Here is a 21,664-nt window from a genome sequence, read left to right on the forward strand (position 1 = left end):
TTTAATTGGGAGAATAGCAAACATAATGTATTATCTCCATCTTTCCACAATTGCTTTAATAACGTCCCAGATAAATGGTAGGTCTCAAACGAAGCATGGTGATGGCGCACATCAATCCTCCGGAGTACACCGGGTGGGCGGGGTTAACTGCGGGGTTCACTGATAGATTTTATTATGGTCTGATCTGCTAATTCTTTTCTTTATCTACTATTTGGGTTGTAAAAGATCAGTTATTAAAAAAAATTTGTACAGTAATGATATATATTTATAATATATGAATATATATTATATAATTTATTAATATGTATAATTTCATCTATGAGAAAGAATCACATTTTGTGAGCCCTTTTTTAACAAAAAAATAAAAAATCAAAAAGTCGCAAATAATAACATTTTAAAACTATATATTTAACTCGAAAAATTACTGCTGAGATGGAAAAAAAACACACAAAAACAAAAGCAAGCTCTCTCAGCCCAGTTCCTTCAGGCTGTCCCGGTGTAAACATCAACGCGCCTTTCAGGATATAATAAATAAGGGGGATTTCTGTGAACCGTGACTGGACGTGGAGATTAAAAAAACAGAAAAAACTGATCTTCAGCGAGGGAAACAGGAATTTGTCTGTAATTTCAGCGGAGTAAAAGCGTGAAACGGCGACGTCCGTGCCTGCAGCTGGTTTTGCTCCACAGACTTCACTTCCGCATATTGTGTCGTCACAGACGGACTCCTCTGCAGCCCCAATCCTCCGGCTCTGAGTCAGGCTTTCCTTAGCTGGCCCCAAAAAAGTCAAAGGGCGGTGTATGTCGGTGGGTGTATTTTAATTTTGGCTGCTCTGTTTGTGCAGACACACACAGACACACACACACAGGTCGGGCCTGGGGTCCGTCCCAGGCATGAAGAGGAAAGCCAAAGCTATGGGCGCAGCTCAGAGCTCCTCAAGTCGGATTACATCTCCGGGTTCAGCGGCGTCAAGCTCGGCTTCAAATGGCAGTGTAAGTGACTTTACATGACCCCCCCCCCCCACCCCGCCTCCACACACACACACACACACACACACACACAAACAAACCCCCTCCTGCTCCCGGCCTAAGCTACACAACCGGAAAATCCTCTAAATACCACGATGACGGCGAAATCTTTCACCTTCGATATGTGCGAAAAGGAGCGCGCTTATCTTGACTCCGATCGATAAATCGATTCATACGTTGATCGGTGATGACAGCCGGTGTTTAAAAAAAAAAAAAAAAATGTCCCCGCAGGGTGAAGTGAGTTCAGCAGACGTGGTGAACATGCTGTCAGATTACTGATGTGAAACTGACAATCAAACTGCAACTCAGATAATACTGTTACACAATCCTCATATTGTTCAATAGACCAGAGGCAGATTAACATGAAAATAATGGTCACTAAATCAAATTTAGATGTGGGAGGGGGGATTTCATGTTCGGTGGGACACTCACAGAGATGACTCAAAAGGTCACAAAGGCTTTGAAATGCAATAGCAGTAATGATTTCCAACAACAAATATAACAATTATGAAATTGAAGTGGAAGTTAGTGGTTGATATTAAAGCGAGTGAGGGTTGGAATAAATGGTTATTATTAGGAAAATCAGAATTAAAGCTGCGCCTGAAAGCTGGAGAGGTTATTGAAAACTTTGCATAAACTGTCTCCCTTTGTGTATCGTCACAGAGCCTCCCTGTTCCTCTGGAGATCCTGGAGGAGATCTTCATGAAGATTCCTCCTGATCACGTGGTTCTTAATTGTCGGTTGGTGTGCCATCAGTGGAAAGAGGTGGCCGACAGTGAATCTCTGTGGAGAGAAAGATGTAGAAGAGAAAGATACCATATCAGTGATGCTTCCAAAGCACCCAAAGACTGGAGGTTGTTTTACTTCTTGTGCAGGAAGAAACGAAATCTCCTGAAAAATCCGAGAGGAGAACGTAAGAAGCCACGACAACAAATTTGACTCAGCATTTGGTGACGCAAAGGCCACTGCTTACCTGCTGAACAGAAAATCAGCCAACTTCTCTTGTAATTCTCTTCTTTCTTCTTTCTAGAACAAATGAAGGGGTGGCAGGTTTTGGAGAACGGTGGTGATCAGTGGAAAGTAGAAGATGTGATGGTGCCACATCCAGACGTGGCAGTCCGTAAAAACTTTGTGACATCGTTCGAGTGAGTGTTCAGCAGGACAGATGCAGGAAACGAATGATATTCATTTGATATTGCATTATATTTCATTTCCATTGTGAAGCTGCTAACACATTCTCCACTCTCTGAAGTATGTGCCGAAAAGCCCAGCTGATTGATTTAGTGAAGGAAGGTTACAGCACATCATTTATGGATGACTTCCAGCCCGACATCAGGATATCTGATTGGTGAGAAAAATTCAATCAATTCAGATCTCAGAGTGTGAAACAGCATATAGTCATTGTAGATGAAACAAATATTGAAGTGGTAAGAGTGGTTCCTAAAAGATTTATCAGAGTGATGTATAAAACATAAAGGTGCGACATTTGACAAAGCCAAATAAAAGACAGTAAAAATATTGATTGGCAGTTTGCAGTAAAACCTGCTAGATAATATTTGATGCAAATATGAGGTTTGTGTAAATCACAATAATATTTTTACAACTCATGGTGCTGAAATGACCTCTAATAAATTTACTTTGTATTATTATTATTGTAACTCACATTTGACTGAAACAAAAACATATTTTCTAAACTGTACTGAGACACAGATTCGACTCTTAAGATAAGAACGAACGAACGAGAAAAGCATGTTTAAAAACCACAGGTTGTGTCCCAGCGATAGGAGATGGGGGGAAAAAAATAAATAAATAAAGATCCATGGTTGAACTTCATTGTTATGCTCGATCTGTGCTATGTTACATTAGGTATGCTCCTCGATGGGACTGTGGCAGCATGTATGAAATCAGTGTAGAGTTGCTGAATCACAAAAGAAAGCCCATCAAGACCTTTACTCCTAAAACAGTCTTGTTCCAGCAGTGGAACGATCAGAAATGGAATCAGGTATGTATAAAGCATAAAGCCTTAGTAAATAAAGAGGAGGCGCTAGTTACTGATCTATATACTTTTATTTATTTTTATTTTTTTCCTTCAGATTACGCACGTTTTCCAGAACTATGGACCCGGAGTGAGATACATCTGCTTCACCCACGGAGGCAAGGACACACAGTTCTGGGCAGGATGGTATGGAATCCGTGTGACTGACAGCTGTGTTGAGATTTGTCCAGCAGGGGCCACATAGCTCGTCTAATGCCGACAGCTAGCTGTTGCCTGAAATTGCACTTATTTTCATATTTGCCTTATATACTCAGTAAATTACCTTTTTAATTCAGTGTATATGTTATTCTCTTATCCATCTTGCTGCTAATTGTGGATAAAAATCCGCTTTTCCCAAAGACCGTCATGCTGTGTTGCATCTTTGCAATGCAGGTTTCTGGACAACCACGTCTATTATATATATGGAGAAGTTGTGCAGCTTTTCACCTTCCACATTCTACATTCTTACATTTTCATGTTTTTCTACCAAAATACCACTGTTAATGCTTTCTAAGTGTCATCTGGTCAGAAAGGCTAGGGAAAATATAAAGCAGCTTTGAGTAACAGGCTCTGATGTTTGATTATTGTAAAATGTGTGGTAATAACATAATTGGAATTATATTGAGAGAGAAGTGGGTGTTGTGATGGCATCATTTGTGACAATGAATGCTACACAACTTTGCACAAGAAAAAAAGTGTCAACTACAAGCAATTCATATTCTGTATTGCTACTATAACTTGAGCGCTTTATTAAGACCTTGATTCAGCACTAGTTTAGTCTGGTCTTTTGTTTATCTTATCCCTCTGCCATCTGTGGTAACATACAAGTTCATAAATGTAATCTAATTAATCATAACAACAGACAAGACACGTAGTGTTTGATGTTAGGTTTATTCATAATACTGGTTTATTGTGATTCTTTATCACAAGCAAGATACCGTACAACTTTGATGCCAAATTGAATAAAAATCATAATCCAAGAAACTCACCCTTTTCCTGGGTAATTTGATTTCAGTGTCATGTCAGCATTTCTAAGTCTCAGTATCAATAACGCACACATTTTATTCAGTCAATAAGTATATTCTCACTATATTTACAAATCAAATTCAAGCCCACCGTCTTGGCATGGATATAGTCAATGACAAATGCAAATACTTGTTCAGTCATCTTCACAATCTTCACGGGATCTCAAACGTTATATATAGCGTTTTTTATAGGAACTGTCAACAATGTGGTGCTATTTGACTTAATGGTGCCGCAAGCAAGCAGCATGTTCAGTTTACAAAATAAGAAATTAGCCTGGGGTTATAAACTGAAATGCACAGCCAAAGTTCTTTTATTGCAACTTTCAAGTGTTAAGGGCATACATCACCTTCTTGTTAACTCATATCTTACACAAAGTCAATGACGGGGAAATTGTTGTGCTCAAACTCTGTGCATGCTGTAATTTGAGACGACTATTTGCGATGGGTGACTTCCAATGGAATGTTCACACTGTAATTAAAACTCAAGCTCCTTGTATTTCTTCCATCTTCGTCAGGCTCTGTGGATCTCTGCTTTGTCAGGCATCAATTTATCTTTTCTTTCGGCAAACTCGAACTACAATGGAGCATAGCCTAGAAATGTCATATTGCATCAGATAGTTCTTAGATCTTCTAGGAGACTAGGTTGACACTGACACTGCATGAAACAGAGTAGCTTCAACTAACCCTTTGAACGACAAATCAATTCTTTGAAAAGCCTAGAAAACAAAATATTTGACTTCTCCGACTGTAGCTGGATCTGTATTGCTACATACTTCAGCAGTGATGTAAGAAAACCACAATGTCAACCTTAGCCAGCCTTGTGTGTATCATACTGTGTGTTTGAAAGTCACTTAGTGGCCATCGCAACAGTTAGATTCATTGTAACATCATTTCCTAGTTAGTTCTTTCCGAATAACAAAAACAAACTAAAAATAATTTGGTCAAACTGAGAATAATTAATCATGCTGCCCACAGTCTTTCATACACTGTGTACTCAGTGTTAAACATCATGTAAGACCATTTCAGTGGTATCAAATCATCACAGACAGCTTCAAACGTTACTCTTAAAATAAGGTTCAGCACATTGACTATGTATTTAGGTTAAGTCAGTCAGAAGGCAAATGTTTCATGATATCTCAACGCATGTTGGAATGTGCTTGTGCAGGAAAACCACTTCAGTGCCGTTAACCTAGATTTGGAAACTGGTGTGGAGAAGGCTGCGATGAAACTTAGAGCAGAACACATTTACGTCTTTTCTTAGGTTCAGGAGGCTCCAGGGCAGCCAGTATTGCCTCATCAAACACATTCTTTAATCCTTTCTGTGGAAACAAAATATTAATATTCAAAACAGAGCCAAGTTCCAAACACAAATTAACATCTTCAGGGAACTAAGTGCAAAAGAAGGCTGAGTAGAAAATGGAGCAGGGCGATCAAAATTTTCCTTTATTCAAATAACATTATACAAGACTCTCTTTGTGATTAACTTGTCTGGGTAAAGACAAAAGCCCATGGAAAATTTAGACGCTGCAGTAGAAAAGAATGGGTTTTCTGTCTAAGAGAGAACGTAGCATAAATGCTATATTGGGTACAACTGATCCTCAAGAGCTTAATACTGAATTTAGAACATAATATCTATGGAAAAAAACAAAACAAAAACAGACAAACTCAGTCAAGTCCAGTTACACAAACTTGCAGTGTGCTGACAACAGAAAGGAGAAATAAAGATTGGCACTTCTGTCATATTAGGCAGCATGGACAACTGTGATTAGGCCAAGTTGAAAAGAAAGCACACATGAACAGAGGGAATAAAGTTAATGGGCACAAAGTTTTTGAGTTTAAAAGAGCATTGTGATTATTTTAGTGACAGACATCTCTTTACAATGAGTAAGCAGCAGACAATTGAGAGGCAAAGCAAGATGCAAGAAGACATCAGAACAAACAGCATTTTCTCTTTCTCTGAGTTTCAGGGGGCTCTAAAGCGGCTAGGATAGCCTCATCAAAAACGTTCTTCAGTCCCCGCTACAGAAAGAGGAAAAGAAGGGAGAAACAGACAGGCACACGACACAGTGTTAGATGGAGTTGGTAGCTCAATGCAGTTAGCAAGAGACAAGGCAAAGCATTTCCACCTTTGTTAGAAATCATTTATCACATTTAAACACATGCTTGCCACACCAGCTTTGAGATTCGTTAAACAGGAGACCTTACCTGTGTTAGGGCTGAGCACTCAACATATTTGACTGCCTTAAGGTCACGAGCCAGCTTTTCCGCTGTCTCCGGGGTGATTGGCTTCTGTTTGTTCTTGGCTAACTTCTCCACTGTGGAGGGGTCATCACGCAGGTCAATCTGAGTGCCTACCAGCAGGAACGGGGTCTTGGGACAGTGGTGAGTTATTTCAGGAACCCACTGAGGGGGGAAAAAAGACAAACCACTCAATAAAGTATGCTCCATGTTAGATAGTAAGCATGATATTACTAAAGTCTGACAAACGATGTAGATTTAGGAAAGATAAAACTGCAGATAGGTGGTTATGACTCATCAATGGAAACATTTTTTAGTGGAATGCAACAGTTTATATATTAGTTATCAGTTGTAAAAATCTACAAAACAGCTTATATGTGTGCGCCATCATCTAGTTTCATTTATCAGTTACTTTTTTTATGTCATTTGCTGTCAAACAATGAAAAAAAGATTTCTTTAATTATTTGTAATGACCTTGGACCGAACTGTTTATGATTAGGTCAGGAAAAAAAAAACAAAGAAAAAAAACAGGATAGAAAAGGCAAGAGATTTTTAACTTGCCTCCTGAAATATCTTCTGGAAGCACACGACTGGATCATGTTAAGCACGAGTTCTGGTGTTCATATTTAAACCAGCATCACACAGGGACTATGGTTCTATTGTTTTTCTTGGTATCGGGATAAAAAATTCCTACTATTCCCTGCCCTAATGACAGAAATAGCACTGACCATACAGAACAGAACAATATGACCACAACTAGACGCTACATATATAATGTAGTTCTTAGAAAAACTTACCGACAGAAACAAACAGAGTTCATAATCCTGTCAGCAGCCTTTAACAGAATGTTATGCATTGACTGTAGCAGGCCACAGGATGTAAACACAAACTGTTAAAATTATGTCTTTCCTTTGTGGTCCAGCACTGCAGCAAACCATGACTGCAAGAAAGACAGCTGTGACCCTGCTAATTATTCTTGCTGTTACAAACTGATATGTACAGATTATAGTAGATGCAGCATTACTCATACAAGTTGTGAACATTTCCTTTATTCCCCTTTCCATGTTTTCACACCCTTTTAAAAGTGTAATAGATACCAGAGATCTCACACCATCAGAAGAGATTAAGATAAAAAAGCCCAGTATGCTGTCTCTGTAAATAGTTGGCTAAATAGGAACACACACATTATTTAATCTACTGATGGGCTCCTGATAAACAATATTGTTCTCCACAAATATGTGCCAACTGTTATTGCCTCATGTTTTTAATGTGTTGTGTGCTGCAGGCCGAAAGTCTTATTTACATTTCAGCTAGCATCTTTTTTTTTTTTTTTGCTCCACGAGTTTTATTTTTTAAAAACTGCATCATCACACAAAGCAGAGCAGACATGGTACATCAGACAATGAGAGGAGAGAAACTTCACCGCAATTAAATAAAAATTTTTCACTCACCTTTTCTTTAACATTCTCAAACGAGGAAGGTGAAACGACTGAGAAACAGACTAAGAAGACATCTGTCTGGGGGTAGCTTAGTGGTCGTAACCTGTCGTAATCCTCCTGACCTGTGGAGAGAGCACACTCCAAGTTAACTCCCCATGTCACTACTGTAATTCATTTAAAGAGAGATGAATTTGAATTAAAAGATGTATAAACAAACGCACCTGCGGTATCAAATAAGCCAAGGGTGTATGGCTCCCCCCCAATCATTACAGTTACTGCATAGTTGTCAAAGACCTGTGATGAAGAAGGAATGGCATTCATAAACAGTTCTTATTTTTTGGCCCAGTTGTTGCTGTCTGTAGACACCAAACTTACTTACTGTGGGTACATACTCAGAGGGGAATTTGTTGGTGGTGTATGAAATCAATAGGCAGGTTTTTCCCACTGCTCCATCGCCCACCACCACACATTTGATCGTCTGCATCTCTGTGCTTTCTGAATCAGATGGAATAAACGAGAATTGACATTACAACGTTAGTCCTCTAGCAATTTCGGGTTAGTGGCAAACTTTGATGAAGCAGAAAGAGGTGAGGGGGTGAAAGCTGCTTCCTGTCATGAACCGGTTAAGTGTCACACCCCACCAACACAGTCTGGAGGCTAACGCTAGCTGATAGCAACCTTGCTCGCTAGCTAACGCCTGGTCACTTTTAATTACCTTTGCTAAGTTTAGCACATGCGTGTGCGCCGACGGCACAATAACAGACGGTGCCATTAGATTCCTAAACAAACGCGAACCGGTGATGGAGATGAAAATATATCTGTGTGTTGGCCAGCAAACTGAGCTAACGCGGTGCTATCAATCACCAGACGACGCTAGCTAGTTAGCCAGTTAGCAACCGGACGTTGGTTTGTACGCGGACGGTTTCCAGCTAACAAGACGAGGCGTGAAACCGATGTCAGAGCCGGCACTCGTCAGGTAGCCACACACACAGCTGTCGGGAAATAAACAATGCCTGCCTGTACCCTGTACGTACCAGTGCAGCTCGGTGTGTCTTGGATATTTCGCCGGGCGTTGGCACCAGCGAGCAGCAACTTGGTCCACCACTTCAGTCCGCCGCTGTCAAGCTAGCCAGCCCAGACACCGCCATCGCCTTCAAAGTAAAAACACCAAAGGCCGATTCGCCCGCTGCGTTACGCAAGAGAAGCACCGATTTAGATACGATGAGGCTAAATCATTTAGATTTGATCTAAAGCCTTGTGTTTCAGTTTGTTGATTGTTTTTCAGCACAACTCGTCGAACGCAAGTCTTGGCTTGTGTCATGCTTGCGCTTTTATTTTGAAGGTCGGCGTGCTCCGCTCGTGCTGTCCGCCTTGACAGAAGCCGGCGCTGCAGAAGTGATGACATCATCTCAGTCAGTCCGCTGAATCCTGCATCCTCCCATCAATCTGTGCACAGACACAGCACATTTGGAGATAACAAGCCGAGCTAAGTCATCAAGAGGGCTTATAAATTCTGATTAGATTGATAAGGATGTGAGACATTTGGTTGAGAAAATCCCGGTGGACAGAGATTAAGAGAAAGAAAAGGGGCGACAACTCACACCGTCTTGTTCAGCCCAGTTAGGTTTAAGTTGAGAAATTAAAGAAATTAAATTAGACTTAATGCGATCTTTATTGAACAACAAAAAATACATATTCACCCACATCCCATTGTTATTCCACTGCTTCGACAATGGACAATAGCTGTGCATTTGAGAAACCTAGTTTTGTTTCATCAGATTCTTGCAGGCTGAAATTTCCCTTCTTACGTCAAAGTAGTTCATCGTTGATCATTTGTTCCTCAAATTCATACAGCAAAAACCAAAACTAACTTTATGCCGGTTTTTCAATTTGGCTGTTGACACTTCTATTTTTTTGCCAGTAGCTATTTTGCTGAAAAGCACAGACGTAAATGATAAAACCAGTGTTAATGATTGAATTCCATTAAGTTGATTTTTGTACTTGCCATTGATCTCTAGGCTTACCTTGATACAAGACTAGCACCGAACACTCAGAGCTGATAATAATCTCTTCTCCTACTATAAGCAGTCGAAGTGTCAGCTTCTGAAAATGCCTCAAAGTTGTTTCTGAAGCTGAGCCCACTCCCATTTACATTGATGAGGATGACAGACTATCATAAACAACCTATAATTTAAACCAATAAAGCATCGCCACAAACGAAATACCTCTCTGGTATACATAAACTGATCATCAGTTTCAAAGACCAAGCAAGACTAAGCAAAATTACAGCATATTATCATACAGGTGTGAATAATAAACTGCTAATGTAGTCTGTATGCTGTCGTCTGACCAGCAGACACAATTATGCAACATCTTACAGCAGTAATAAAATCTACAACAACAATCATAAATCACCACTTCCTCTCTTTGTGAGTGTAATATACACATTCTTCAGGAGCATTTAAGCATAATTTAGCTTTGATTGTAACTGAAACTTAAATGTACTTAAATTTCAGATACCATATCTCTGCTGGGTGTCTCATCAGACTTTTGTGCATTGATGCTGGCAAACTATGTTTTTTCCTTATATTAATGTAAAATATCTAAAATCATCACTGCTCTATGTTAAAGCAGCATTTAGCTCATTTTCAGCCTTCATTTTTGCAGGAAATTGTGTTTATTTTGCAAACTGTCTTCGGATTTTTTTGGAGTACAACCAACAGCTTGAGTAAAAACCTCTAGAAACAGGTGGTTAAATGCAAATGAACACCAACCTTATGACCATCTATATAAGATCTGCAAATAAATTAAATGAAGGCCAAGAGCCTCGGTTCTCCAGAGATGCTAATTTTAGATATTCAGGAGTTGAGCCCAAAGTTATCTCAGGCCCTGGACACTGAAATTAATGAGGTTTTAATCATTTAAATACCAGAAAGAAAGTGGCTGAAAGCCAATTTCTCTCTTGGTTTATTTTTCAGTTTCATTTGCATACTGATACAGTGTCCTCTGGAGGAACAATTCTGTAACTTCAGTACAAACACATTTATAATGTCACCAGGATTTTAAAATCACGTTGTTGCCTCAATGTCATAAACGTTTGAGTTTTGTTCTTGAACCTGTTGATGCTGACATATTTTTTTGGCTGATTTCATCCTCCACAAAGCGATATGCATTGATACCAAACAAGCCAGCAATAATATAAAGAGGATCCAACGTAGAGTGTCCCACCATCTAATCGAAACAAAGAGATTAACTGAAATTACAACCAGTTACTTTCGCTGCCCATTACTGTACATTCACAGTGTTTACTGTTTCATCAATGTGTTTTTCATCAACAGTACAGAACAGTGTATTAGCCCATACCACCTTAATCAACTCACCTTTGTTCTTCATGTTCAAGTGAGGAAATGCCTGGTGTGGGCATCACTGAAAAAAAAATAAAATTAAATAAAAATAACGTGAATTCTAAAACTCCTGAATGATCAAACTTGTCTGTGACAAATCACATTTCAATATATTAAATGACAAAAATGTACTACTAATAATTTAAATTATTTTCATTAAATATCATGTGTTTGCTAACCTTAGAAAATAAAACATGTTTGTTCATTTCAACTATAACACAAAAAGATTTAAGAACTAATTTTAAAACAAATATCCTTTTCTAAGTTGTGTTATGTTAAGTAGAATTTTGAATCAGTTACACAATATTTTGGCTTTTCTCGGTTATACTTGTGCTTAGTGGTGTGTTTTGATGGAGTATCAGCTGAAGCGTACCTGTCGGGGAGACGATGAGCTTGACAGGAGCGTAGATGTTCTTTCCCTCTTTGGCAATGACACACCAGTACCGATCTTCATCCTTCTTACTAAGAGAGTTTATAGTTACAGTGAAGACTCCTGCCTCCTTATCATCAGTAATGGAATCTTTCATATTGTCTCGGTTTCTAGGCGTTTTTAATATGATCTCACACAGAATATACAACGGTCCTTTGCACCAGTACTTAGTGTTTTCTCTGAACCTGATGTCATACTGACAAGACACTTCCACAGATCCACCGTATCCTCCGGTTACATTCTCTGGAGCTGACAACTGGGCCAAGACCACCATATTTGTTGTTAGCAAGATGAGACCAAGAACTGTGGCTGCAAAATGCAAAACAAAATGTGAACAATTTGATCCTTTTTCACGTTATTCCATGTTATTCTGTTCAAATCTATAGAAGTTTTCAGTAATTACCTTCAAGGTTTCCAGCAAACATCCCCAAGATCCGCATGATGAGAAAGAAAAGTGTAAATGGCAGAGTGAACTTCCCTTTACTTTTTATATGTGATAAAGTTGTGCAATCAGTGACTCTCGTGAAGTCACTTGTCTTTGTTTATGTGTTTCGTGCCTGTGAATAATTGTGTTCCCACATTAATGTTTTCTCAACCCGACCTGATGTGAGAACATCTGCAGAGCAAAAACTGCAAATCCATTTTATTTACTTCAACACCAGGTGGCACTAAATTCAAAACTGTTGGAAGACAATTCAAAGGACAATCAACTTATTGGCTTATTTATGTATGTTTTTTAGATAATCTGCTGTGTTTCACAACCGCAGCAGACTGACTGAAACATTTAGATTCAGTTTGCTGTAGGAGAAAGAGCATGGCTCTTTGTCCCATCCCTTTTGCATATCAGTGTTTCCTCAGTGTTTCCTTCCTTGTTTTGAGTCCACTGAAATTTAGCATTGCAGCATAATTAAAATGCCGTAAAAACTGCCCTCAGCAGTTAAGATGTTTTCACACGATTATCACAGTCACAGTTTTTGACTTTATGAGATGCTGTTTTGCGGAATGTACTTTAAGTTTACTTTATATAAATTGAAATATTTCACAGTATATATTGTATTTTGTCTTTTTTTTTTCACATCTTGATCTTGATTGTTATTTTCCCCTCACTGAGAGCTAATCACTTTCTACATTACAGCATCTATAAGAGGCCGTTGTCATTTTAACTTTCAAAAAAGGATTTAACTGATCTAACTAACCAAACTATGACTGGCCAAAACTATCCAATAAAGATGTGGACAACAAGGCAAAACAAATTGTGTAACAACACGTTTCATTATAAATTCTGTGGAACCGTGTGTGTGACGCATGTGATACAAGTCAAAATGTTGCATGCCCACAACTTGTTTTGAAAATCTTTATAACGACAATTTATTACAATAACCTACGCATATTAGTGACATTTAATGTCTGACTCCTGCTGCTGCTGGAAAAGCAAATGACGTAACTTCTGCTTCTAGGTTGCAGTCCAACAAAGGCAGGGTTTTTTGGGTTTTTTTTTCTTTCCGCTGACAAAAGCATATCTTTCTTTAAATATTGCATAAACTGTTGAAGGCAAATATGTTTGAATTGTAATGGAGACAAAAAAAAAAGATTAGATAAGTTCTTCATTCACTCTGTGAATAGATTGGAGTTTAATGTAAATCCAGTTACATGACATATCACAATCCTCATTTCAGCATGTTTAGAAGTGTCAGGGATATTTATCATCACATATCTGCAGTCTAAATAGTTTTCCAAAGGTAATTTTGCCCAGTGTTTATGTGACTGCTGCAATTTTATGCCGCCGCTCAACAGAACCATTTACTGCACAACACAAAAAGCACATTTGATAAGATCTGACGGATTCATGCTCTTTAGTCTAATCACAAAAGCAAATCTGTCTCTCTTCTTCATGGAAAATATATATCCAAGGCTTCAACATTAAAACCTTCTTTTCTTATGCCAACTCATGGGTAAAGAGTTTATTAACAATTTGGATGTGTAAAACAGAAGTAGGGAAATATATTGTGTCTTCTGCAAACAAATATTCATGGCATATTCATCATTCTTGTTTTTGTGCTTCTGTGCTAATTTTTTAAACATATCTCACGGCTATTTGCCGCGGCACTCAGAGCTGTACTTGCTCTGGATAAATGAGACCTTCACACAAGGAGAAAGTGTACGTGTGGGCAATATGTCTGAGAGCATGATAAGCAATCGCATATTATTTCTGAGTGAGCACAGTTGATTATCTCCTCTGAAACAATCATTTGCAGATAACACCTATTTAGGCAGCTGTCCAATTTTCTGTGTGTTTTTACAAATTAGGTGTGTATAAAAGTGAGCGTGCCGCTGAGCTGGCCTCCTCGTACCAGGTAGACATGGACAAAGCAGTGTTTGCAACAGGTAAGTCTGAAAAATCTTTCTCTTCTATTTGTCATGGTCTCCTGAGAATTGCTATTTCCCAAACCGGATGGACGTTATATGCATCCATTTTTAGGCAACAACTTTTGGCCATTTTTTCCCTACTTATTTATCTTCCTCAAAGATAAATGTGTGTTGCTGTTTTTTTTTTTTTGAACTTTACAGCTCTGGCCCTGCTGCTGCATGTGCAGCTTGGTAAGCAATTTATGAATATTTGATACAGTGCACATATTTTCTTTTTATGGTCAGAAATTGCATTGCTTCTTGTGTTCGGTCTGTAAATAATTGATTTCTTATGTATCAAAGGCTCATCCTTCATACTGTCATGCTACTTCACAAACTGGGCACAGTACAGACCACCTCCAACCATTTACATGCCCGATGACATCGATCCATGCCTGTGTACCCATCTTCTTTATGCCTTTGCCACCATCAAGAACAACCAACTGGCCACCTACGAGTGGAATGATGTGGAACTTTACAGCCAGTTTAATGCCCTGAAGAACCAGTGAGGCACAAAAAAATCCAATAAAGAGCAATAAAATCATGCTAATAAAGCACAGTGACAGTAGGAGTGTTTTTAGTTGCGACTGTGGAGTGAAAATGTCTTGTTCTTTGGCAGGAATGGCAACTTGAAGACTCTTCTGTCTGTTGGAGGATGGAACTTTGGCTCTGCAGGGTGAGATAATCTGCAGAAATCTGCAGACTTTGCACTCATAGCAATGAGGATCATCTGATTTAATCCATTTTTCTTCCCACATCAGTTTCTCGCAAATGGTGTCAATCCCTGCCAACCGCCAGACCTTCATCAAGTCAGTGATTTCTTTCCTGAGGAAGTATGAGTTTGATGGGCTTGACATTGACTGGGAGTATCCAGCCAACAGAGGAAGCCCCCCTGAGGATAAGCAGTACTATTCTGTTTTCCTGGAGGTTTGGGTTTTGTTTTGTTTTTTTTACATAAAAGCAAAAAAATTGAAACTCTGACCATGTATCAAATCCCAGACTGAGTGTTGGAGTTCAGATAGCATTTAATATTTTATATATGTTTACATTCAACAGGAGATGAGAGCTGCCTTTGAGAATGAGGCCAGGCAGACCAACAGGGCTCGTCTTCTGATGTCTGCTGCTGTTTCGGCTGGAAAGGACACCATTGACTCTGCTTATCAGATTCCTAAACTTGGACAGTGAGCATCTTAAATAATATTAGTAGTGCATGCAATCAATGGATCGCTGTTAAATGGTACAGCTCCTTATTTCTGTACCTTCTTTGTGTTCTACACTCAGGGCCCTGGATATGATCAATGTTATGTCCTATGACTTTCATGGCTCTTGGGATCCAGTGACTGGTGAATGCAGCCCCTTGTTTAAAGGCCCCGCAGACCAGGGTGGCTTTATTTATTTCAATGTGGTGAGCACCCTCATAGAAATTCCACTAATTTGCCAAACTGTAATAAAAAATTGGATGTGTGAGAAGAATATACCAACAGTTTGTCCAAAAAAAAAAAAAAAAAAAAAAAAAAATTTTAAACTTTAATGAAGCAGTCACAAAATCTAGTTCCAGAGTCATGAATATCTCCGAACTGTCCATGCCAGGACTATGCCATGAACTACTGGAAGAGCCAGGGAGCGCCAGCTGAGAAGCTGATTGTTGGTTTCCCCACGTATGGAAACACATTCACTCTTAGGAACCCTGCTAACCACATTGTTGGAGCGCCTGTTTCAGGTGCTGGAACTCCAGGAAAGTACACACAAGAGGCTGGAGAACTTGCTTACTTTGAGGTATTTTTTTTTTCTTCTTACTAGGATGAAAGTTGATTTTTGTTTTTTTGTTTTTTAAGAAAAGGCAGGCCCAAATATTGATGGTGACTAATTGTCTATTAATATTCCTCGGGGTTGGTCAATCACAGATAGACTCCAGACAAAGAAGTGAAAGTTTCTATTCTGTCACACTGACGCATTGCTTTGTGAAATTACAGATCTGTGGCTTCTTGAAAGATGGAGCCACGGAGGTTTGGAACCAGGCCCAGGAAGTGCCGTATGCCTACCAGGGAAACCAGTGGGTGGGCTATGACAACATCAAGAGCTTCCAGATCAAGGTAGCAGACACGCACAGGATGCATGTTTTATTATTTCTCAGGCCAATCTGTTTGGCTGTGATGAATTACCTATGGGCCCAAAATGCTTCCTAATCTCCACAACCTGTCACAGCCAATATTAATTATTATTAAATGGCACCTTTTTTTTTGTGTGCCTTGCTGCAGTTATCAGCAGAGCACTGTGTCGAGGCCTTGTGATAAAGTCATGTTTTTGACCTTGATTAAAATGAAGACTGCAACACCCCCATCTGGCTGTCTATAGGTTGACTGGCTGAAGAAGAGTAATTTTGGAGGTGCCATGGTGTGGACCATCGATATGGACGACTACTTGGGCACTTTCTGTAACCAGGGAAAATACCCTCTGATTAATGTTCTCAAAAAGGGCCTTAATCTGGATCAAGCATGTAAGCCCCTGAACACACCTGCTATTGATCGAGACAGAATCCATACGGCGTTTACAGAAAAATCTGCTCATTAAATAATAACTCTGGTGTTTTTCAGCCTGCGCTCCTCCAGCCACACGACTTCCTCCAATTGCTGGAGTAAGCACGACTGCTGGAGGAAGCCCCGGTGGTGGCTCGGGCACCGGTGGCATGGGCAGTGGGTTCTGTGCCGGAAAGGCCAACGGCATGTACCCCGATGCAACAAACAAAAACAGGTTCTACAACTGCAGTGGTGGAAAAACCTATATGGAGCACTGTGCTGCAGGACTGGTCTTTGACAGCTCCTGTTCCTGTTGCAACTGGCGATAAAGCTGAGATTATAGAGGCTGGCCGGGTCTGTTCGCAGAAGGCTAAACTCTCCCATCACATGTTCAATGTTAAAACCAGAATCTGCCAGTTTGAACGGTTAATTTTGAAAGCCAAGATAAATAAACCTTTAAATTGCTGTGCTGCACGAGCTTATTTTCTTTATCATTTACAAAACACGCTGACTGTATTTTCCTCAGATGAATCAAAACTACACTATATTCACTGCCTCAGTATAACTGCTTCAATAAACATATTATACAGTATGTATATTTCCCTTTACACCTTCCTGTGGCAAGTTGCTGATATTATCATTACCCTTGGAAAGTACATTTTAAGCTCTAATGCCTCTGATTCTGAAAAAAAATATTCAGAAAATATCAGTTTGAACAATAACCTCTAACAGCAGTTCGCTATCTTGCAAATTGTAAGTAATTTTATTTGGTTGGTTTTTGGCAAATCATCTGAAGTCTTTGATGACAAATTTTAATAATACTTCCTCTCCCAGAGAAGCCGGCGAAGGACAAAACAGCTGCCGGGGGCCTCTCAGCTGCTCGTGCTCTCCTCTTTCTGTTCTGTTCTGGCCGATCCATTCTGCTCTGCTGCTGGTTCCTCCACCATGGCAGACTTTTTCGACGTTCCTGTTGGGTTGTACGAGGAGTTGGAGATGAGGATGATTGGAGTTGAATGAAAGAAAACAAACCATATGCAGTGGTGTATGAGGACGCTGGTTAACACTTTACCCATGAGGTAATTTCTGTGCATTCGATGGAACAGCAGGAGACCAATGAAGAGGATAAATCCAATGCAGGCGATTATCATCCCGCACAGCAGGAAGCTGTAGCTGCCTTTGGTCTGGATAATCTAGGGATGAGACAGCAACATTAAACTGCTGAACGTGAATCTTAATCTTAGCTGCTCATGCTTCTGCAATTATGAGCCTGTTTCGCTTCTTCTGCACGCTCTTTATTTCTATAATAATGAAGTTTCTCCTCAGACTTACTGAGCCAACTAAGACCTGCATTACCATCTCTCCCATCCCTGCACTTGTCACAAGGACTGAAGTTGCACATCCTACAAAAGGAAATGACATTTTTATTTCCTCCATCTTTCTTTCACTCCCATTAATGTATTTTTATTGTGTTGTAAGATGTATCGTACCCTGATAGTCAAGGATGTCTTCGGTATAGGCGAGCATGCAGGGAAAGATGCTGCTCAGGAACAACCCACACAAACAGGTACCAACAAACAAAAAGGTGCTGCTGTGGTAGAAAATAAGCAGCATCAACACAGTAACAATAGCACCCGCCTGCAAAAACAAAGGAGAGCGTAAGATCAAGTCAGTGATGGTATCACCGGGTGTGTTTTTATACTTTAGTTTCTTTGTACTGTATATATTTCATCTATAATATATATGATCTAAATTTTGTATTGGCTTTACCAGGTTGAACAGAAGCAGTCTCACAGGCTGGAAACGATATGAGAGGGGTATAGATAACAGACGACCAGCTGTAATAGCTGCCCAAAAGATACTGGCCAGGTACCCTGCTGTTTTATGAGGTAGGGACATCGGTGTGCTCACAGCGTAGGTGTACACAAAGCCGGCATATGCACCCTGAAAAAAGAAAAAAGCTGGTCCTTTAATTGTTCCTCTGTTTAGGAAGGACATCTTGTACGTATGCTTGAATTCCCAAAGTTTCTTGTGGAAAACAATTTGCAGATCGCCCATTTTATTATTTATCTGTACCACCTCACTCACCACAATACCATCGGTCATGAAGAGCACCAACCCACCGAGGATATGAATCATAAAGAAGGATACTGGCAGGCCTCGCAGGTTATCATTCTGACAGCAGCTGAAGATATCCCCATGACCTGTAACAGAGCGAGAAGTCATGAATAACAGATCGTGCAAACAACATGGCATTTATTGTTTTGTTTTCATCACTCATAACTGAGTGAATTCTGAATAACCTGGGCATTATTCTTTTTGAAGTGTGGTATGAAAAAAAAAAAAAAAACATAAATAAAAAAAATCACTCCTTTACCACCAGCTTCGTGTTCCTTCTGCTCCACGTCTGAGCCCTCGGCCCCCTGCTGGCTCTCCATTGCTAGTTCATCTTTGTCCAAAAGCCGAGGAGGGCCGCTGTGGCAGAATGGGATCAGCTGCTCCCGATACATCAGGAACAGCACTGCAATGGGCACAGGCAGCTGAGGAGACAAAACCGTTTGGTTCATTAGACCCACCGTCACTTCACCTGAAAGCAAAATCAAATTTGGACGTTTACATCTGTGTCTGTACATTGATGAGTGCCATGATCCAGAAAGCGTAGTGCACGATGGACTCCTCTTCCTCTCCTCCTGCATGGCCGTGGGTTATGTTGTGCTCTGCAATTGGACTGTTTCTCAGCATGTTCCTAAAATGATGGATCATCTCAGTCCCATTCCCTGTGTGATTCCCACAGCCTGTCTCCGAGAGGAAAGGGTCTGCAATCAGTGGGCTCACCAGGGCGCCGAACCCAATGAAAAAATGAAGAGCCTGAAAAATGTATACCAAGACAAAGGCCAGAGACATGACTTATGGCAGCTCTTCTGAAATGCAGTATATAAGCACATTCTAACTTGATAACAAACCGCCCTCCTACAGATCCTGCTGTGAACAAATCTCTGTTCATTTGTCTTTCCGCATTTGCAGCGAGACAAAAAGTGGATGTTTTTATTTTGCCTGAAATTGTTAAGTTCTTACTAACTGAATATGATTTCTGCAGACGCCTTTACCTGCAAAAAAACAGCTGAGTCCTTCTGATAGATGGTCACCAATTGGATGTTTGCAATGGTGTCAATAACACCCATCGCCAAACCAGACACCGCCATCGCAATGGCCAGCAGGAGGACATTATTACACAGGGGGATGATGGCAAATATTATAGAGATGATGAGTGCAGAGACAAATAGGGCAGCTAGAGCGCTGAACAACCTATAAGAAAGAGAAAATGCAAATACATGCCGTGAGGACAACGCACAACTGAGTGTGGGAGATAATATTCCAGCTGGGAGTTCATGGTACTTACGTTCGCTTGAAAACTCCACCAGCAGAGCTGCCAATCAACAAGCAGAACTGCTGGGAGAAGAAAACCCAGGTAATCTGACTGAGCGTTGAGTTAGTTTGACATTGCAAGTCCAAGATTGTAGGTCCAAGGAAAGCAATGCAGAGTCCGAAGCTGAAGAAAACACTCCAGTAGGTCAAGGTGTGATGGGCATTCCTTTTGAACAGCGTTACAATCCGCTCATCTATAAACATCTTGGCCACAATAAAAATAATGGAGTGGGACCTTTTTTTTCCTGCTATAACAATCTGAAAAATTTGCAGTAATTCTGAAAGTTTTCAGTGTAACCTCTTGATCTCTTTTAAAGCTTTAAGCCCCCTCCTCTTTCTATTGCCTAACTGAAAAGGATGTCCTCTTGAGTTAATGGGTGAAGTGGAGGACTGTCCAACAATAATATGCCTATTTGAATAGTGTCAATGATTGTCAACGTTTAAAAAAAGGGGTCGGTGTTGAAATGCTACCAGAAAGTGTGCGTTTATGTGTCAGGGCGCTTTCAAACTCTATCAATGGAAAATGTATCATTCAGGAAGAAATGACAGCTTGCCTATTTGGTCTTTCCTGCAGGGAGAAGCGTACAGCAAAGTACATCATGTGCTAGAAAAACAAGAATGAAAAATAAACACTTTCAATTCTGAATTGCACTATATAAAAGTTTAATTGTTCAGCTGTGATAATACAAAATGTCTCTGTCTCTGAAATCTTTTGTCTTGGTAATGTGCAAGATCTTACCTTTTCTTTTTAGCCACTCTGGCAAAGTGGTGCTCGCATTTATCTGATGTTCTACCACTTCTGTCCAGCCAGACATGCATGGTCCCCAGAGGATAGGGTAAAGGATATGCGTCTCCAAAAAATTTTAGATGATGCAGTTCAAGGTTTGTTCTTTTCCTGTGAAACGTGTAGATCAGCCAGAAAAATTGGCAGGAAGAATTCATGATTTTGTCCTCTTTTCCTTGAATTACTTTGCACTTTTAATTTCTTTGCTTCCCTGCACAAGGACGTGGATTAAAAGTTCAATGAGAAAGGGTATAAACAGTGTTTATTTTTACCCCGTTTCAGAGTGGATGTCAACCTGCCAATAAATGAGCAGAAGCCGCGTAGCTCAAGGCTGTTGCATTATTTAGATGTGTGAGAAGTCTGCATGTAAGTGTTAATTGGCTTTTGAAATGTGCGTTCTATAATGGATAATGATGAGTAATGTGCTGTGTTACTAGAATCTCAGAAGTATGAATAATAATAAAAAAAGAACTTGATGCTTAATCCTCTTAATGATTGTATAGGAAAATCAAAGTTTTATTGGTTGTGGCCAAATATGCGCAAATCACAACACTAGACAGAGACACTCTTTTATTTATTCCATGTTACTAGAGAGATGCTATGGATCTGTTTTTGTGTTTGCCTTGTATTCTTTTGAACGTGTGAATTTTTCATCCCACAGGCCAGTTACTTATTTAATAAGGTGTTTTGCTCTTTCTCTTGTTCCTGCAGTTGGCCACATATTAGTTAACTAGACATTTCCCCCTACTCATATGTGACTATAATATCTATCATGGAGAAATTTGCTCTGAGTCAATGCCTTTCAACAAAAAAAAGAAATAAATACCAAAATGCCTGTGACTGTATCTGTCTGAAAAAGCGATACAAAGCTTAGCTGTGTAACTGATTTGCCAACATTTCCTACAGGCTGGAGATGTTGGTCAGACTAAACCCTGAAA

The 21,664-nt window shown here is 39.8% G+C and overlaps 5 protein-coding genes across 7 annotated transcripts; 2 read left to right on the forward strand and 3 right to left on the reverse strand.

The window, feature by feature from the left end:
• Positions 1–548: 548 nt before the first annotated feature.
• Positions 549–4,149, forward strand: LOC115046762 (F-box only protein 6-like). The gene is made up of 6 exons (XM_029507348.1): positions 549–990; positions 1,690–1,939; positions 2,057–2,171; positions 2,279–2,374; positions 2,893–3,028; positions 3,120–4,149. The coding sequence occupies exons 1-6, from the start codon at positions 892–894 to the stop codon at positions 3,264–3,266; spliced, it is 843 nt and encodes a 280-aa protein (XP_029363208.1). The 5' UTR covers positions 549–891; the 3' UTR covers positions 3,267–4,149.
• LOC115046763 (cell division control protein 42 homolog) lies at positions 3,940–8,874 on the reverse strand. Of its 3 annotated transcripts, none has more exons than XM_029507349.1 (6): positions 8,798–8,874; positions 8,143–8,258; positions 7,985–8,057; positions 7,776–7,885; positions 6,292–6,489; positions 3,940–5,405 (listed from the first exon to the last, which is right to left on the reverse strand). In XM_029507349.1, the coding sequence occupies exons 2-6, from the start codon at positions 8,245–8,247 to the stop codon at positions 5,316–5,318; spliced, it is 576 nt and encodes a 191-aa protein (XP_029363209.1). In that variant the 5' UTR covers positions 8,248–8,258; positions 8,798–8,874; the 3' UTR covers positions 3,940–5,315. The 3 variants fall into 3 exon arrangements, with proteins under 3 accessions (XP_029363209.1, XP_029363210.1, XP_029363211.1); XM_029507350.1 differs by having other exon boundaries at positions 8,143–8,254; positions 8,798–8,867; XM_029507351.1 differs by lacking the exon at positions 3,940–5,405 and adding an exon at positions 5,431–6,105.
• Positions 8,875–10,459: 1,585 nt separating this feature from the next.
• Positions 10,460–12,007, reverse strand: LOC115046636 (CMRF35-like molecule 3). Its single transcript, XM_029507138.1, has 4 exons — positions 12,001–12,007; positions 11,541–11,906; positions 11,144–11,189; positions 10,460–10,994 (listed from the first exon to the last, which is right to left on the reverse strand). Exons 2-4 carry the CDS (start codon positions 11,869–11,871, stop codon positions 10,832–10,834), a joined length of 540 nt encoding a protein of 179 aa, XP_029362998.1. The 5' UTR covers positions 11,872–11,906; positions 12,001–12,007; the 3' UTR covers positions 10,460–10,831.
• A 1,950-nt stretch (positions 12,008–13,957) lies between these two features.
• Positions 13,958–16,848, forward strand: LOC115046849 (acidic mammalian chitinase-like). Its single transcript, XM_029507482.1, has 11 exons — positions 13,958–13,982; positions 14,166–14,195; positions 14,307–14,508; positions 14,623–14,679; positions 14,765–14,930; positions 15,060–15,184; positions 15,285–15,408; positions 15,594–15,779; positions 15,977–16,096; positions 16,359–16,500; positions 16,598–16,848. Exons 1-11 carry the CDS (start codon positions 13,958–13,960, stop codon positions 16,846–16,848), a joined length of 1,428 nt encoding a protein of 475 aa, XP_029363342.1.
• Positions 16,849–17,391: 543 nt separating this feature from the next.
• On the reverse strand, positions 17,392–20,146 carry mfsd4ab (major facilitator superfamily domain containing 4Ab). The gene is made up of 10 exons (XM_029506141.1): positions 19,917–20,146; positions 19,624–19,822; positions 19,148–19,384; positions 18,894–19,056; positions 18,605–18,720; positions 18,287–18,460; positions 18,007–18,154; positions 17,849–17,919; positions 17,589–17,709; positions 17,392–17,486 (listed from the first exon to the last, which is right to left on the reverse strand). Exons 1-10 carry the CDS (start codon positions 20,144–20,146, stop codon positions 17,392–17,394), a joined length of 1,554 nt encoding a protein of 517 aa, XP_029362001.1.
• Positions 20,147–21,664: the final 1,518 nt, after the last annotated feature.

The sequence above is a fragment of the Echeneis naucrates genome, chromosome 7, assembly GCF_900963305.1.
Source record: "Echeneis naucrates chromosome 7, fEcheNa1.1, whole genome shotgun sequence".
In the NCBI taxonomy this organism is placed as follows: domain Eukaryota; kingdom Metazoa; phylum Chordata; class Actinopteri; order Carangiformes; family Echeneidae; genus Echeneis; species Echeneis naucrates.

Coding starts and splice junctions, on each gene's coding strand:
- LOC115046636 (XM_029507138.1), bottom strand. CDS start 11,871: ATGGTGGTCTTGGCCCAGTTGTCAGCTCCAGAGAATGTAACCGGAGGA. Junction 11,190..11,540: donor GCTCATCGTCTCCCCGACAG/GTACGCTTCAGC, acceptor TTTTTTTTTCAG/TGATGCCCACACCAGGCATT. Junction 10,995..11,143: donor CTTGAACATGAAGAACAAAG/GTGAGTTGATTA, acceptor TGTTTCGATTAG/ATGGTGGGACACTCTACGTT.
- LOC115046849 (XM_029507482.1), top strand. CDS start 13,958: ATGGACAAAGCAGTGTTTGCAACAG. Junction 14,680..14,764: donor TGGAACTTTGGCTCTGCAGG/GTGAGATAATCT, acceptor TTCCCACATCAG/TTTCTCGCAAATGGTGTCAA. Junction 15,409..15,593: donor GCTTTATTTATTTCAATGTG/GTGAGCACCCTC, acceptor TGTCCATGCCAG/GACTATGCCATGAACTACTG.
- LOC115046763 (XM_029507349.1), bottom strand. CDS start 8,247: ATGCAGACGATCAAATGTGTGGTGGTGGGCGATGGAGCAGTGGGAAAA. Junction 7,886..7,984: donor TGGCTTATTTGATACCGCAG/GTGCGTTTGTTT, acceptor CTCTCTCCACAG/GTCAGGAGGATTACGACAGG. Junction 5,406..6,291: donor AGTGCTCAGCCCTAACACAG/GTAAGGTCTCCT, acceptor TTGTTTCCACAG/AAAGGATTAAAGAATGTGTT.
- mfsd4ab (XM_029506141.1), bottom strand. CDS start 20,146: ATGTTTATAGATGAGCGGATTGTAACGCTGTTCAAAAGGAATGCCCAT. Junction 19,057..19,147: donor GGATCATGGCACTCATCAAT/GTACAGACACAG, acceptor TTGTCTCCTCAG/CTGCCTGTGCCCATTGCAGT. Junction 18,461..18,604: donor TCATGACCGATGGTATTGTG/GTGAGTGAGGTG, acceptor TTCTTTTTTCAG/GGTGCATATGCCGGCTTTGT.
- LOC115046762 (XM_029507348.1), top strand. CDS start 892: ATGAAGAGGAAAGCCAAAGCTATGGGCGCAGCTCAGAGCTCCTCAAGT. Junction 2,172..2,278: donor AACTTTGTGACATCGTTCGA/GTGAGTGTTCAG, acceptor CACTCTCTGAAG/TATGTGCCGAAAAGCCCAGC. Junction 2,375..2,892: donor GACATCAGGATATCTGATTG/GTGAGAAAAATT, acceptor ATGTTACATTAG/GTATGCTCCTCGATGGGACT.